Source organism: Mauremys reevesii, linkage group 3, assembly GCF_016161935.1.
Source record: "Mauremys reevesii isolate NIE-2019 linkage group 3, ASM1616193v1, whole genome shotgun sequence".
In the NCBI taxonomy this organism is placed as follows: Eukaryota; Metazoa; Chordata; order Testudines; family Geoemydidae; genus Mauremys; species Mauremys reevesii.
Window position 1 is genome coordinate 77,716,616 of NC_052625.1, and position 16,226 is coordinate 77,732,841.

Here is a 16,226-nt window from a genome sequence, read left to right on the forward strand (position 1 = left end):
TAGAGAATCTAAAAAGAAAAAAAGCACGCTTAGTTCTAATTCAGTTTTTCAAAGTTTTTTGTGGGGTGTGCTCATTTTTCCACATTAGTATATATCTTTAGTGTAGCTGTTTCACTGGTAAAAAATGGATTCTTTGCAGACAGGCAAAATTCTGCCAGTCTAAAGTTTTATTTCATCAGTGTGAGTTGAAATTTTTAAGAGTGAAAAACCTCCACTTTGTTCCTCATACTAGACCAGAGGTTGGCAACCTTTCAGAAGTAGTGTGCCGAGTCTTCATTTATTCACTCTGATTTAAGGGTTCGCGTGCCAGTAATGCACGTTAACATTTTTAGAAGGTCTCTTTCTATAAGTCTATAATATATAGCTAAACTATTGTTGTATGTAAAGTAAATAAAGTTTTAAAAATGTTTAAGAAGCTTCATTTAAAATTTAAATTAAAATGCAGAGCCCCCTGGAGTGGTGGCCAGGACCCAGGCAGTGTGAGCGCCGCTGAAAATCATCTCACGTGCCACCTTCGGCACACGTGCCATAGGTTGCCTACCCCTGTACAAGACCCTGGGGAACTGAGCAAGCTTTGCAGGTTTTTGATGCGCTCTTCCCCCCACCCCACCCCTGCCCCCCGGAAACCAATTTAGGTAGGATTAAACAGCTATTCAACTTTGCTTAGCAAATTTGGTCATCTTTTAAATAAAATAATGAAGTAAGGGAATTCTTTTGAAATCTGTCTAATCTCTCACTTAAGTACTCCTGTTCTTTTTGCGGATACAGAGTAACACGGCTGCTACTCTTAAATATAGTTGAGTGTCAATCTTACAAATAGGGCAGATTTTTGGAGGGAAAAGGTTTTACTTTGAGTTGTTTAAATCTCTAGTTACTGCCCTGAAACAAACAAATGGAAGAAGAACTTGCACTATATTTGCTATTTTCAACATGTACTAATACAAAGGGGGTTTTGTTTTGTTTTACAGGCTTTCCACAAGTATAAAAGAGTTGCAGAATTTTAAACTTTTATTACAACGTACTAGGTAATGATGGTTTTTACACATCCCAGTAGTGATGACCGTTAAATGACTGCATCAAGCAAAAATAAATCAATCCTTACAGGACTTGTAGTACAAGCTGATTTAAAATTTTTTTAAAAATCAGATACCAACTTGAATATTTATGTTTAAAATAGGAATGGTTATTAATTAGAAAATATATTTATGAATGAAGTATATAGTTTTTAAACACATAAATTATGCTGATCTCCTGTCAAGTTTCTCTCCGGTCATTGTTCTGTTGTATCGCCATTTTATATAATTTTTCTGTTTCACTGTTGTCTTTCATTCAAGGATAACTGTTTAAGATTAAATTACTGTCCCTACATCTTGAATGCAATGTTGATGTGAACAAACTTGCACTGCTTCAAACAAAAATAAGTTGTCCTCCTTTTAACTATTAGACATCAAAATATTGTAAGGGAATAGTCACTGCTTGGCTCTAGCTGTATAGAAAAAATCCTTATTTTCTTTTTGTGTTTCTTCAGTTTTCACTTGCTTTTTTACTTCCTTGTATTGCATAACTGTAAACAATGGAAAATTAATTAACAGAAACTTTATTTTGTGCTATGAGGTCCTTGGCACCTCATTGATGCCAACTGTTTCTCACCATCCATTTGTTTTTAAACTTCCTTGATCCACACACGCACACACTGTCATAACAGCCTTCTCACTGGTGGAATAAGGATGAAAATTATTTCTCCAGAGCCCTAACTCCACAACTTTGGTCTACCCTATGGGGTTGTTAGTGGAGCGCTGCTAGCATGAGGAGCTTTGGTCAGTCATGCCCTCCAGCCTCCCTTGTTTCCTCTCCTCCCCTAGAATCCACAGGATCAGTCTTTAGGAATTGTTCTTTTAGCATTATAAGAAGTTAAAATATCCCACTTCTTTCCCTCTTGGGGCAGTAGAAATGCATTAAGAATGGATACAGCTTGGATTGGACTTTAATAGGATTATGTTTGTTGTGCTGCATGAAAAAGTCAGTGCAAAAAAGACAGCTTGTTTTGATAGACTTGATTTAAAAAAAATACATTTTAAAATGGCAAAACATGTCAACATTTAATAGTGCATACTTTTATCTATGCAATCCCTAACCATATCTTCTCCAAAAGGATATTCAACGTATTTAATGAAACGGGTATATTGTAGTGCATTTTATGTAAATTGATTGTTAATTTGCTCCATCAGGTTCCAAAAAGTACTACTGATCAGAAGCAACCAACAGTGGTTTAAGTTTAAAACTGAAGTAATAAAAGTAAATAGTATTTTTGAACAGCTTGCGTAAGCTGTAATAAATGTAATATTTAGTGAAGTTATCTGAGTACATTATGAATGTCAGTAATGCTGGTACAGTATATACATATGTCTATAGCATCTTTTACTTTTAAACTTAAAACAATCTTTACAAAACAAATAAAAAGTGCTCTTAAACCTTTCTCATCCTACCAAATCTTACTCAGTGTTTTTGTTTATACTGTTTATAGTAGTGTAACTATTGGTCATGTTAAACTGTGTTACATTGCATAATGTTGCCCGCTACAGTTCAGAGGGGAAAAATCTTTGCAAGCTGCTGTATATACTGTGTTCTTCTCGTAACCATCCCAGTCCATAAACAGAACTACTACCTTTTCCATTTGATTGAAAAGAAAATAGGCTATCCTGCTCTCAGTATTTGCTTTGGAGTCAAACTGGTGAAAACTAAATGGAAAAATTATTTTGGTTTCTGTTAAATAAATTAGCGTTGAAGCTGAAATCCGGTCTTTATACATTACTGTTTAATCATTACATAAAATTGGTGTAACTCATTAATAGACATCTTATGGAAGCGATAGAGTAAACTAATGACAACCTCAGAATGTTAATATAGGGTTTCCTTGCCCAGTAATCTAACAAGAGACTTCTTTCCTTTCTTAGCTGCCATGGTTTTTAGTTCTCAGCCACTAAGATTTAAAATATCTGTTTTTAATGACTACTTATAGCTGGCTGAGAGACTCTCCATTATTTACCTTTTTTGTCATTCTCCTGGCTTTTGGGTTAATCATTAAGGGCTGGAGTTGAGCCTTTAGGCTCACTCCTCTGTGAGAGGTGGTGCACAGGGGAAATTTAATTATATGGTTAAGGATGGGTTCAGATCCCTACAGCCTTAGATAGGCATCTTTTTAGTTATAATTTAAATCAAAATAAATTAGCTCCTCCAAGGATTTAAGACTCAGTTATATTTTTCTCCCCTGCTTCCTCCTTGCTTTGTGGAGAAAGTAAAGTGTTTTTACCCCTTTTTGGGGTACAAATTACTAATCATCTCTTCCTCACCAAAGTTTGGCCAACATTTATGGACGTTGAAACATAGAATCATAGAATATCAGGGTTGGAAGGGACCTCAGGAATTCATCTAGCCCAACCCCCTGCTCAAAGCAGGACGAATCCCCAACTAAATTATCCCAACCACGGTTTTGTCAAGCCTGACCTTAAAAACCTCGAAGGAAATTCCAGCACCTCCCTAGGTAACCCATTCCAGTGCTTCACCACCCCCTTAGTGAAAAAGTTTTTCCTAATATCCAACCTAAACCTCCCCCACTGTAACTTGAGACCATTACTCCTTGTATTGTCATCTGGTACCACTGAAATAGTCTAGATCCATCCTCTTTGGAACCCCTTTCAAGTAGTTGAAAGCAGCTAGCAAATCCTCCCATATTCTTCTCTTCTGCAGACTAAATAATCCCAGTTCCTTCAGCCTCTCCTCATAAGTCATGTGCTCCAGCCCCCTAATAATTTTTGTTGTCCTCCGCTGGACTCTTTCCAATTTTTCCACATCCTTCTTGCACTGTGGGGCCCAAAACTGGCAACATTGCTGTGTACCCACTCCATCCACTTGCTCATATGGGGTGGGGAAGGGGATCATACAGCTACTATTCTCCCCTCACATCCATAGCCATAATCCCACAAAACTAATGCAGTTGTATAAGGCAGTGGAGTTTTTCCTCTATTCCTACATGTGGCTGGGTAACACAAGGACATAAATGAACCTTAAGAGAATTCTGTATGAAACAATTCCGTGGCATTTGAGGATGGAGCTCACCTCCTCAATAACAAAATAAGGAAAGTATTTTACTTCATTAAGATATTTTTGTAGAAACTAGTTGAAACAACTTTCCTCTGTCATGTACCTTTTTAACTGTATTTGATGTACATTCTTTGAATATGTTGCTTATGAAGTTTTGCCATGGGAATCAGATGACATATAGTTCTTTATACGTTAAATTAAATTTTAACAGCTTGCAGACCTGTTTTTTATATTAAAAATGAGGCAGTTGCACTGATTCTCATGAGCTGTAAACTATTTTAGATTCCAGGTAAATACTGACGAGTGCTGGCTTGTCAACTCTGCTCTTTCCTGCCATTCACTGCAGAACAAAAATATACTTCCTAGTGTAAATGACAGAATGATAGTAATAGCTGATATAGTAATGTAATAAGGAGAAAAAAACGCTTGAAATTCCTTTAGTCACTGGGATTTGATACCATTTAAGTGGGACAGTAAAAAAAATATCTGGTACAAACTCTACATTTTAAGTTAAGACACTCTTATTGAATTTAAGATCCCAGTGCCTGAGGTGGAGATGAATAAACTTGTTAAACTGTAACAGATATACTGACCTTTGCAAATTGTTTTGGTAAAAATGTTTTTCCCATTTCAGTGTGTTGCTTGTGTTTAATACGTTGCTATATATGCATGAAATGCCACACTGTGCCATGTTTTCTAGAATTGCGTTCTAATGATTGAAAGGAAAAAAACCTATCTTCCATCTGACTTCTATTGTTTTGTGCTTTTTCTGGGCAATGGTCTTTAATATGTTGTAAGTACTGTAGCCTCTTAATTTATAAGCAAAAGCATCTACAACACCTACACCTCAGGATTCCACAGTACCTGAATGCTTGGTGTATCTAAAGTAATTTATGAAAATATGTAGCATGTTTCTCGCAATCTAAAATTCACTGCTTGGAGGAATCCACACACACTTACAAATCTTTCTTATCTATATCAGATTCTGAAAAACGCAAATTAAAAATGGAAGATCTTTCTGTCCAAAAGCTGCATCATATGGGAAGGCCAGAAGGCCATTTTTATTTGCATTCTGGGATGTCAACCGGATTTCTAGCTTGCTCATGCTTAGCAGTTTAGCTATAAGACAACCTGACCTCATGTATTTTGCATATTAATTGTTTCAAGTTGTGTGTAAGTGTCAGATTTTAATTTACTCTTATGCTCGGTATTAAATTTAAAATTGTATTGAATTTTCAGATTTTGTATGGGTTTTTTTGTTTGCAAGTGAGTGCTTATACCAATGCTTAGGTGACAACTTTCTCATGAGGCAGTACTGGAAGGTACAGGTGAATTATTTATAGAGCTCATTTGGTTTCTTTTGTACTGAGCAGACTCTCAGTGCTGCCTAGTAATCTCTATTGACAGCTTGTCATGTTAACTTCTTTACTGTACAATTTATTCCTACTATAGGTCTGAAATTTTGAATGCTGGGTAATTGTTTGCAACTTTGCGTGAAATGAGCACAAAGTAAAAGCATTCATATCTAACCCGTAAGCAACTATGCTATGTTGCAAAGTCGTCTTTGAGACTAGAATAATTTTGAACCTTTGTACTGTGAAATTAACCTTGTTCCAATGTCATTTCTTTCAGTTGTTAAATGTTGGTGGGTAACATATTAATGTGATGATAGTACTGTTAGTAAACTAAGAACATTTTCATTTCCCCCTAATTTTTCCAAGTCTGTATAACAAACAGCTTGCGGTAGTAGTACAACTAGCTGCTACAAAGAAATGAGTAAACTAAATGAGGACCTGGACTAAAATCATCCCTTCAGGTGTCCCTCTTATTTTCAGTTGGCCAGTGTTCCTTTTTTATTTCCCCAGCTGGCTTTTGAGGGGTCTATTTAGGTTCTTTCACCCTGTTATTGGCCTTGGTCTTGCTTGCTGCTTGTTGCAGTTGTACTTTAATCTTTTTGGGGACATCCATCAAGCTGCTTGCTCTCCAAAACTGAGAATCTGAGAAATTAACTTGCCATGCAAATTCTCCTTCTCTGGAGATATCCTTCAGGCTTGTCACCTGCCTCCCATAGGTTTGGATGTTGCCTTTTGTTTAGGGGTATTTCTTTTGCATTTGTATTTCCATTTTCCTGAGGTGCGCTTTTTAGCTTATGTTGATCTTTAATTGGGTTTTTATTTGCCAGAGGTTTGCCTTCTGCTAAATCAAAGGAACTGACTAAAATATTTAGAGGGCAACATTTGTGCTTGGAAGAGTGTAGCATGCAGTCATGTGAGAGACTGGCTCAAGCTTTGACCCCCCTATTATTGCCCTGAATGATCAAAAAAAATCTTATGAGCTATGACAGTTTTGCCAGTCTCCTGCTAAGGAGCTAAGATCCAGGAGTGAGAATCCTGCTGGATATCTTTAGAGAAGCAGAATTACAAGGCAAATCATTTTTCCCCTTGTTTTACCTTCATGTAGCTTTTTAGATTAAAGATGTGCTTTCTACTTCTGTTTTAACATTCAGAAAAAAGGTTTTGAAGTGGGAGAGAGCAGTGGAAACCCTAATATTTCTCACTTCAAGGAAAATCTAGGCTGCGTATGTCTTGTAATGTGAAATGTTAAATATGTAAGAATTTTCCAGCACATGTTAAAAGGCTTCTGAGTTTTTTTATTAGCTTAAAAAAACTTCATCCTTTTTTGTTTTACTTCTTTGAGACAATCTAGTACAGTGGTTCTCAAACTTTTGAATTGGTGACCCCTTTCACACAGCGAGCCCCCTCTAATAAATTAAAACACTTTTTTATATTTAACACTATTATAAATAATGGAGGTGAAGTGGAGTTTGGGGGGTGTAGGCTGACAGCTCATGACCACACCCCATGTAATAACCTCGTGACCCCCCCGAGGGGTCACGACCCCCAGTTTGAGAACCCCTGCTCTAGTAATACTCTGAAGTGGGATTGTTTATTAAATATTAAATCACTGAGATTGGTTTGAGAAAATAGCTGAAATGTAGGAATGGGAAATATAGATCATTTTACAGTATTTATATTTAAACTAGAAATAATTTGACCTATTTGCAAAGGGGCCTCTGAGCTACTTTAAAAACTACTTCTAAAAGTTTCTCACTTCACAGTAGGGTTTGAAGTTGGTGGTGCATCACTATGCTTTACACAAGAGAACCGTTTTCTCAAGCATGATTTGAAGTTTCCAATGCTCTTTGATTTCTATCCTTTTGAAGCTTCATGCATTTAATTCAAAAATGTCATCACATCTCCAGGCAATTTATACCAAATTCATCCCTTGGACATTTGTGCAGACATGGCTGGAGCAGGAGTTTCAAGATCTGCCAGATATGCTCAGTGCTTAACCCTTCCCTTTGCTCATACATGTTTTTCTACTGAAGTATTGCTGTAACTATCCTATTTCTTATTCTAGTAAACTGATACAGAATGGGCTTCCCCATCTTACCGTCACAAAATCTACAGCTATGCAGGATGCCATGTTGACTGTGGTATGAAAACACCACTTGCAGCTGAAACTGTAGGGTCCATGTATAGGCCATCATGTACAGTACAAGCAAGAGATGTTTGGTCCTATGTTTGTGACCATTTCCCAATGTCCTCACTCCATCAGACTCCTATAGAAGTCTCCTTATGGGAATGTGGCTCAGACCTTAAGATTTGATAAGGCCTTTGTATCATTACTTGATTTTTTTCATTAACAGATGCAGTAAATATAACCCAACAATAAAATAGACCTCAATAATATCGCTTGCAACATTTTGTGGTATTTGGTATGCTTTCAGTAAAGGGAAAGGTATGTACTACTTCAAGTGTTTGTCCATATATATTCCACCTTGGGTGGTGCACATGTAGACTACAGAGGCCCACATTAGATTTGAATGAACTATGGTTTTAAATTGAGTTGAGATGTTAGCATGAGCAATAGGCCCAAGCAGGGCCGCTCAGAGAATTCAGGGGACCTGGGGTCTTCCCGCTGCTGAATTGCCGCCGAAGACCCGCTCCAGGGGCCCCAAAAAACTCTCGTGGGGGCCCCTGCAGGGTCTGGGGCCTGGGGCAAATTGCCCCACTTGCCCCCCCCCCCCAACCTCTGGGTAGCCCTGGGCCCAAAGCATGTAACCAAAAAGAACAAGCTCATGGGAAAGGAGAAATATTATGTTAAACCTGTAGAGGCCCTTTGAAATACCAGTGTTATCGTATTTAAGGTTTGGGCTAAAGTAATAGAAATAAAACAAGGTTAATTTAATACCAGTTGCAATAAATAATTGGCTATATAAAAGATTGCTTCACCTGGCCTTAGCTAAGGTGGGATAATTGGCAGTGACATCACTTATTTGTTAAAGGGTATAAAAAAAAGTAAATTTCTTCAAGGGTTAATTGCTGATACCTGCCTGACCAATATGGGTATAAGCACCTTTTGGGTTTAGCCTGTTTGTAAATATCTTGATCAAATGCTTATAAATGTTTTGTTGTTTGGATGTAGTACGTTGCTTATTATGTAGGCTTTTTAGGCATATTCAGAGCAATTGTATAAATACCAATTGGTTTTGGATTTAATGAAGGAATTTATGGTTAAATTGGTGGTGTGCTAATACCCTGCTTAAATAATAATTCCAGCAGCATGTGTCCAATGTGCTTGATGGCAGTATTTTGACCAGCAGTGTCTGTTGGGCCACGCCTGCCCATCTTATAAAGAACAGATTCTTTAAAATATTTGTCCATATACGTATATTCCATGACGCCCCCGGAGTCCCATATACTACAGAATCTAATAACATCTGGATTCTGTATAAAGGAACTGAGGGGCTGTTAGTCCCTTCTGCTGTTTATCCTCTTGGATGGGGGTGAGAGGGTGCGAGAGTATTCAGGGTGCAGGCACAGCCCAATGGATACTACTGACCAAAAGATTCTGGCCTCGAGCACATGTGCACCAAGAGTGGAATATAGACTGCAAATCTCACTGGACCATAGTTACTATTAGTTAAGTAATCATTCTTTAAAAGGTGGGTTGAAAGTCATTAATTACTACAGAATACATGTGACAAGCCCTTCATTTCGTTGGGAACTATGGCCCCTTCCACAAAATACTTTTATCTCACCCATTACACTTTCTATGAGCAAGTTCCATTTTGCATCCTCCCATGTATGGTGTTCTGAGACAGCTAAACTTCTAATTTTAGCAGAGCACCATCTCTTCTATAATCCAGGTTAAGATAGTTTTATATTTGTGTATCATCTAATTAGGTAATTTATTGACTCCTGCACCAGAAGCTGAAGGAGGGTTAATCCACCTCTTGTCTATCGGTGGTAGTTTTGGCATTTGGATTTCTCTTTTATATATGTTAAAACATAGATAGCCACCTTGACTACTCATAGGATTTAACAAATATGTAATTTTCCAAGGTTACTTGTAATTTGTACATTTCAGTCTGTCTGAAGTTCTGCACATGTCAGACAGCAATGTAGATGAGTTTGATCACTTTGCTGGATCTCTCCCTACTTTTGCCAAAGCAATTCCTCTATCTCGGGCTCATCCGCACAAATGTGGAGGATGAAGGAACCAGAAAACAGTCTTTTTGGAGAAAGGCAGTATGCTGTTAGATAATAACCTTAAAAACAAGAGCTTCTGTCAGCCTTCCAAACACTTCACTTGCCACGTTACAGTAATGCACATTGAAGAGCAGAATTTGCTGCAAAAACACAGCAATCATTTTAAAAAATGCTGCCATTTAATTGGGGTGATGTTTTTCTTTACTGGGTTTTTATGTCTTAAAACCAAAGACTGACATGCAATTTAGGCAACTGTAATATATGTTATAAATGGTACAGTGTATTTTATAAAGTGAAGTATGCATTTTTTAAAGTCCTGTTCATATACACTGGAAAAATTCTCAAAGAATTTCCGTTATGTTAGTGTTTAAGTTTATGTGAATCTCTTAAATAATACAGACAATGATTAAATTATGCCCACTAAGACCCTTATCCTGTAACGTGGGTATTTTCATGTATAAAGTTAAGCATATGTGGGATCAGTCTAAAATACCAAGGCTTAGAAAAATTAACAACTAAAATGTGGCTTTGACTGTGACGATGTAGCCCATAATGCTTTATAGGAATATGACATAACTGGAATATGTTTTATGCTACATGTGCCATGTAACACATCTCGGTAAAGGTTATAGTCTGTTGAATCTATTCATCCTATTTGTACACATATATCATTTTTGTACTTGAAGTTATGAACATTATCTGTATACTTGCTTGATTTCTAAGTAAGCTTTGTAAGGCATTTGGTCCCATTCTTTAGAAAGGAATTTGCAAAGTTAAATGCCCAGTCAAGAAGCACTTAAGGAACAATGGATCTTGGAATGCTACAATCTACATAAGAAGTCTACTTGAGGACATTCAAGGTAGTATGTGAACCATGTCTGCTACCTGTAGGTCTTAGTCATGCATGGACATGTGGCTTGCCCATGTGATGCCAAAACTCCATCTTGGAGCTGGACTTTGCATAGGAGAGAGGAGAGGGTCTCCACCCACAAGAGAGAGTCTATTTAAACCCATGGGAGACCCCTCCATTTTGTCTTCAGCTGGCTAAAGAGAGACCCTCTCCACCCCAAGGATATCTGAAAGAAACTGGAACAAAGGACAATAACCACAGGGGGTGTGAGTGATTGCTGGACCCAGACTAGCAAGAGACTAATCTGTAAAAGGAAGTTTACTGGAACTGGTGAGATCTTATCTGTATTCAGTTTCTTACTGTATTAGACACACCTTGCGTGTTTTTATTTTACTTGGTAATTCACTTTGTTCTGTCTGTCACTACTTGAAACCACTTAAATCCTACATTCTGTATTTAATAAAATCACTTTTTACTTATTAACCCAGAGTATGTATTAATACCCGGGGGTGGGAGGGAGAACAGCCTTGCATCTCTCTATCAGTGTTATAGAGGGCGAACAATTTGAGTTTACCCTGTATACGCTTTATACAGGGTAAAACGGATTTATTTGGGTTTAGACCCCATTGGGAGTTGGGCATCTGAGTGTTAGAGACAAGAACACTTCTGTTAGCTGCTTTCAGTTAAGTCTGCAGCTTCGGGGCAAGTAATTCAGACCCTGGGTCTATGTTGGAGCAGATGGGCATGTCTGGTTCAGCAAGACAGGGTGCTGGGATCCCAAGCTGGCAGGGAAAGCAGGAGCAGAGGTAGTCTTGGCACATAAGTTGGCGGTTCCCAAGGGAGGTTCTGTGATCTAACCCATCACAATGACATGAAACCATTACTTAATCTACAACTTTCCTTGAATGCTGAGAATCCTGTGACAAAGACCTCTATTGCTCCTTGTATAAAACAGTGCCCTTAAAAACCAACAGATAAAAGAAAATTCCTGAACTTTGTTTTTCAGAATATTTTTTTAATATGGAATAGCTTAATACGGTCATTGACTGGAACTATATAGGGCTTGGTCGTTCTGTGTCCATTGTTGACTCTGGTTGCAGTGATCCTATGTAAGCCATGAAACTGTTGTGTTGATGTCCCCAATCATAATAATCTGGAGAGAAACTAAAAAGCAAAACACAAGAATTTATGGCTGAGGCCTTGATTCTCTGTCTCACTTACTTAAATGGGACAAAATATAACTTCATAAATATAGTTTACATAAATTCTAGAGATGCTACTAGTAGACAGGATACTTTGTTCTTAAGTCTAAATCAGCTATTTAGCTATGCATCCCAGTTCAGCAGTAATGTGGGCTCAAGGAATTGGTCATGAACTAGAGGGACTTCCATCTTTACGCTACCAGTTGAAATCCTGTCCAGTTCATTAATGACAGAAGGTTTTTACCACCTAATGGCTTCACTTGGCCACACAAGGGGTCAGGGTGTTCAAGGATGTTGGACAATAGTATGTCTAGCCTGCCTAAATTCCTGTCCCAACAACTTGGATCCAGCTAGTAGCACTGCTGGATCTAAACATATTTTGTGTCCACACCCAACATAGTTAATACTTGGTCAGTAACTGGGAGCTTGGCTAGGATGCCATATGGCTGTCTGCCTGTAAACAGTTCCAAACACTTATGTTCTTTGTGTGGCACTCCCCAACCAGCCCTTTGTAAGCAGTTTGGCTGATCCTCCTCTTTTCCTTCCTGGTTCTCTAAGCAGTAGGAGGTCCCAGACTACACTGCCACCAGTGCCAGTACATGCAGGACCTCCAAGCACTCTATGGTATGCCAAAGGCTGTATAGATTTTCCCCAAATGCAAAGATAGTGTGGTAGCTGTGAACAGGCAAGCTTTGTTGAAGTATGGTTGCATTGTGGGTCAGAGCGAAAGCTGCACACAACTCAACCAAGTTAATTTTTATATGCAAATAAATGAAAAACAAGAACTGGGTTCTAGATGGGTGGGAATTGGTTACTAAGGGAATCGTCTTCTTAAAGGTATTTCATTGTGTTTTTATTCCTCTGATAATACTTTTAAAAATAAGGGGCTGACTAGTGGTGGATCTCAACTATATAGAATTCCTGTGTTTCGAAGCAGTGGAAAAGGACATTCCCTGGGCCTAAACCTAGTACTGAGTAAAGTTTCACAGTAAAGTTTCCCCTCTTGCACATGATTTAATAGATTCTCAAGTTCAAAATAACAGTTATCTAGGAGCGCCTCCCCTCACGGCTTCATCCCACCAGCTCAGTCTGTTCATAAAGTCTCCATGCCCTAATCTCTTCTTACTAGAGAGTCTTCACCGCAGTCCCTCTCTTTTCCAGGTCTCCTCAGTGGAGAGGTCCACAAGCAGCTCTTGCTCCCTTTAGGTTTCTCCCCACACTAGGAAAAGGGCATAGGTGGGGTAGCCCCTGCGCTCCACCCTGAGGCCTCCTCCCATTTTTCCGCCCCATGACCCTGCCCATGCTCCACCTCTTCCGGTCCCTGCTCTGCCTCTCCTCTGAGATGCTTGCTGAGTCCCTCCATGGGAGGGCTACACAAGACAAGACGCCAGGCTAGCCTTATGCTCTGTGCAGTCAGTGGGTGTGACCTTCCCTCCCTTCCAAGCTGCTGCAGGCCTGGATCACTCAGTGTGTGGCAGGCACCACCATACTGTTCTCAAAGCCGGTGCTAAGCTGGGTGGCTGCTGAGCAATACTGATTGCAATTGCCAGGATCCCCCTGCCACTTACACCTGGCCCAGAACCCTTTGGAGTGTTCCTGGTAAGCAGCAGGTGGCAATTAGGGGTACCTGTAGGCAGTGAATGCTTCCTCTCTTCTCCCCCCCGCCCCCCACAGTTTTTGTACTTGCTAAAGTTCTACAATGGGTGGGGGGAGCACTCAGCTTGGGGGAGGACCAGAGAGTGCAAACAGTGGGGACCTTGGGGAGAGGAGGGACTTGGCAGGTGGTGGGAGTCTGGGGCAGGGTGCAGCAACTCATTGGGCAGGAGGGCCTTGAGGGAGGAGGCCGAGTGGGGGCAGGACCTTGAGGCAGAGCAGGGGGATGAGGCCACAGTCCAGGCGACAGAGAAGCTTCCATGCGCTGCCCGTGGAAAAGGAGTTTGCCTTTATACCATTTCCTCTCCTAGCATGTCTTGCTCTCGAGCTATGAATTTGAGAACTTCTGTCCTTAAAGGACTGGACTCAAAACTGAAACTACTGATCTGGGCTTGGCCTTTAAAGGGCCAGCACCCTCTGTTATAGCTGTTAATTTAAGATACTCTTAACTATCTTCATTCTGTTGTCCTTGTAATGTTCATGTGCTGCCATCGTTAATGCCTTGCCTCCCAGGTTTATACTCTCTCATACATGCATGTCTGTTCCCTATTACATCCTCCTGCTGAACTCTCCTTTCTAATAGATTTTTTTTTCTCTACCCGTAAGTATTGTCTGAATTTGGTCAAAAATCATGATAAAATACGTAGAACATTTTATCGTTCCTCACTGATCACTTCCTCCTATAACCATCCCAATACCTCACCTGCCCTGTATGCCTTGCGGTGAAATGTTCCAGGCCAGATCATCGTCACTGTCATATCGCCGAGGGTTGTCAAAGAAATAGGATCGTGGACTGAATCCATGGCTTGGTACCATTCCTGGATTTGTCTAGGGGGGAAACCAGACATCAGTGAAAGTTACACCAATTTGTGTCTGAGTGTCAGAGATGCCACCTGTTCATTTTCTAAAGAATACCCCTGAGGAGACTTCTTGCCAAAGGCTCCCAGCCAAGAGCTATGGCAGGAGTCTGCTAAACTATTTTTTTCCCTTGCTCTTGCCTCCTGTTCTGCTTTCTCCATTTCCTCCCGTTAAACCAGTGGTTCTCAAAGTTTTGTACTGGGGCCCCCTTTCACATAGCAAGTCTCTGAGTGCGACCCCCGCCCCTTATAAATTAAAACCACTTTAAAATCTATTTAACACCATTATAAATGCTGGAGGCAAAGCGGGGTTTTGGATAGAGGCTGACAACTCGTGACCCCCCCCATGTAATAACCTCATGACCCCCCAGTTTGAGAACCCCTGCGTTAAACCTAACAACCCCCCACTTCCAATGAGTAGAAGTGCTCATGCTACTGGACCTGCTGCCTCATACATGTCTGCTCTAGGCTCTATATCAATTCCTCTCCACCCCACCCTTCCCTCCCAATAACACCGCCCACTTGCTCCCCTCAGAGAGAGCAGCCTGGAACTGGCAGACAGAGGAAGGGGCCTACAGTAGGATGATGAGGTTGGGGAAGTGAGGAATTCCCAGGAGAGGGGATGGAGAGCTGTAGCCACTGGGCAAATGACCTCTAGTTCAACCTCCCAATGTCCTGAAATTCACTCTCCTACCTTTACTGGCACTGCATCCCCTCCCAGCTTCCCCTCAACCCAGGGAAACTGGCCAATCTGTCCCTATGAAACGACCCGATTAAAGGATGGGAATAGGATGCTATTATGTCTCTCAGCAGTGATGTACTTATCCACTGGGCCAATCCAGGGGGAAACATCCATTGAGTGAAGGGGCCTACACATAATTTTTCCATTTACAAAAAATAAAACCCCAAACCATTTTCATTTTAGTTTAACTAGTGTTTTTTCAGTCTGGCCCACAATGTGGCTCAGATTCAAGACACTGTCCTACGCATTCCCATACGCACTTGATTTTTTTTTCTCTTCCATTCAGCGCCAATATCAGAGGGTTCCCTGTTTCCTCCCCCCCCATGCTCTTTGGATATGCTGGGGCAATATTTTTATTCTTGGCCCAGAGAAAGAAAAAGGGTTGATCCTGCATTGTTCTTTGGCATAAAACTACTTACAGTCTTTTTTCCTTTTGTATTAAAGAAACAACAATCCAAAACCCAAGCAGTAAAAACACGTGGATTTTTTCCCCCTGTTCACTTGCTTGAGACTCTAGCAATGTTAGAATAAGAGCACTCAGTTATGCTCTACAGGCAAAAACAAACTACCAAAGATGGCAAAACAAGAGTATTGCCTTAACAATTCCAGGAACCAAAACTTTATTTTTGAATAGAGCTAAGCAGTTTCTAGTTTTTAATTTTGGAGAGAAATATGCAACCAACTCAACACTTTCCCAAAGTTTTCTATTTAAGCGATCACCATTTATAAATAAGGAAAGCGGAGCCAAATGTGGGATTTTCACTAAATTTCTGTTGTTTCTAGATATTTTTTGGACTAGTGGATGCAGTTTGTTTTAATAGTAATGCTTCATATATAATCTTCTTTTCTTGGCCATCCTTCCCGAAGTATTAATAAGTACTTGGTAGTTCTGCAACTATTAACAAGTATTTATATTACAATACTCTCCTGTGACTCATGGACTCCATCTTGTGGCAAATTTGCATGAAAATTCATAGTGTGGCTTTGCTAAAGAATCTAGGGCTTGGGCTTTTGTTGATTTTTTTTGTACTGAAAGTTGTGGGTTTAACTGTAGTGGGGTTGTTTATTTAACATTTTCAGTTTTCCTCTCTCTGTGACATAGATACGCATAAACCTATTTGTTATTTTTCTACAAACATAAAAATAAGGCATACATTTTTAAATAGTGAGGGAAATTAACCATTGGAACAATTCACCAAGGGTTGTGGGGGATTCTCTGTCACTGGCAATTTTAAAACCAAGACTGGTTATTTTAAAAAAATTCTA

At 39.7% G+C, this 16,226-nt stretch overlaps 2 protein-coding genes across 3 annotated transcripts in view; one reads left to right on the forward strand and one right to left on the reverse strand.

Moving 5' to 3' along the window:
• Positions 1-2,793, forward strand: part of ERO1B (endoplasmic reticulum oxidoreductase 1 beta) — a 61,114-nt gene extending 58,321 nt beyond the window's left edge. For both annotated transcript variants that reach the window (XM_039531850.1, XM_039531849.1), the window contains exon 16: positions 969-2,793. In XM_039531850.1, coding sequence (XP_039387784.1) covers positions 969-1,029 — 61 coding nt within the window. In that variant the 3' untranslated portion in view covers positions 1,030-2,793. The remainder of the gene's footprint in view (positions 1-968) is intronic.
• Positions 2,794-11,510: 8,717 nt separating this feature from the next.
• Positions 11,511-16,226, reverse strand: part of GPR137B (G protein-coupled receptor 137B) — a 42,254-nt gene continuing 37,538 nt past the window's right edge. Inside the window, exons 6-7 of the mRNA XM_039532467.1 lie at positions 14,065-14,189; positions 11,511-11,670 (exon numbers count right to left, since the gene is read on the reverse strand). Coding sequence (XP_039388401.1) covers positions 11,559-11,670; positions 14,065-14,189 — 237 coding nt within the window. The 3' untranslated portion in view covers positions 11,511-11,558. The remainder of the gene's footprint in view (positions 11,671-14,064; positions 14,190-16,226) is intronic.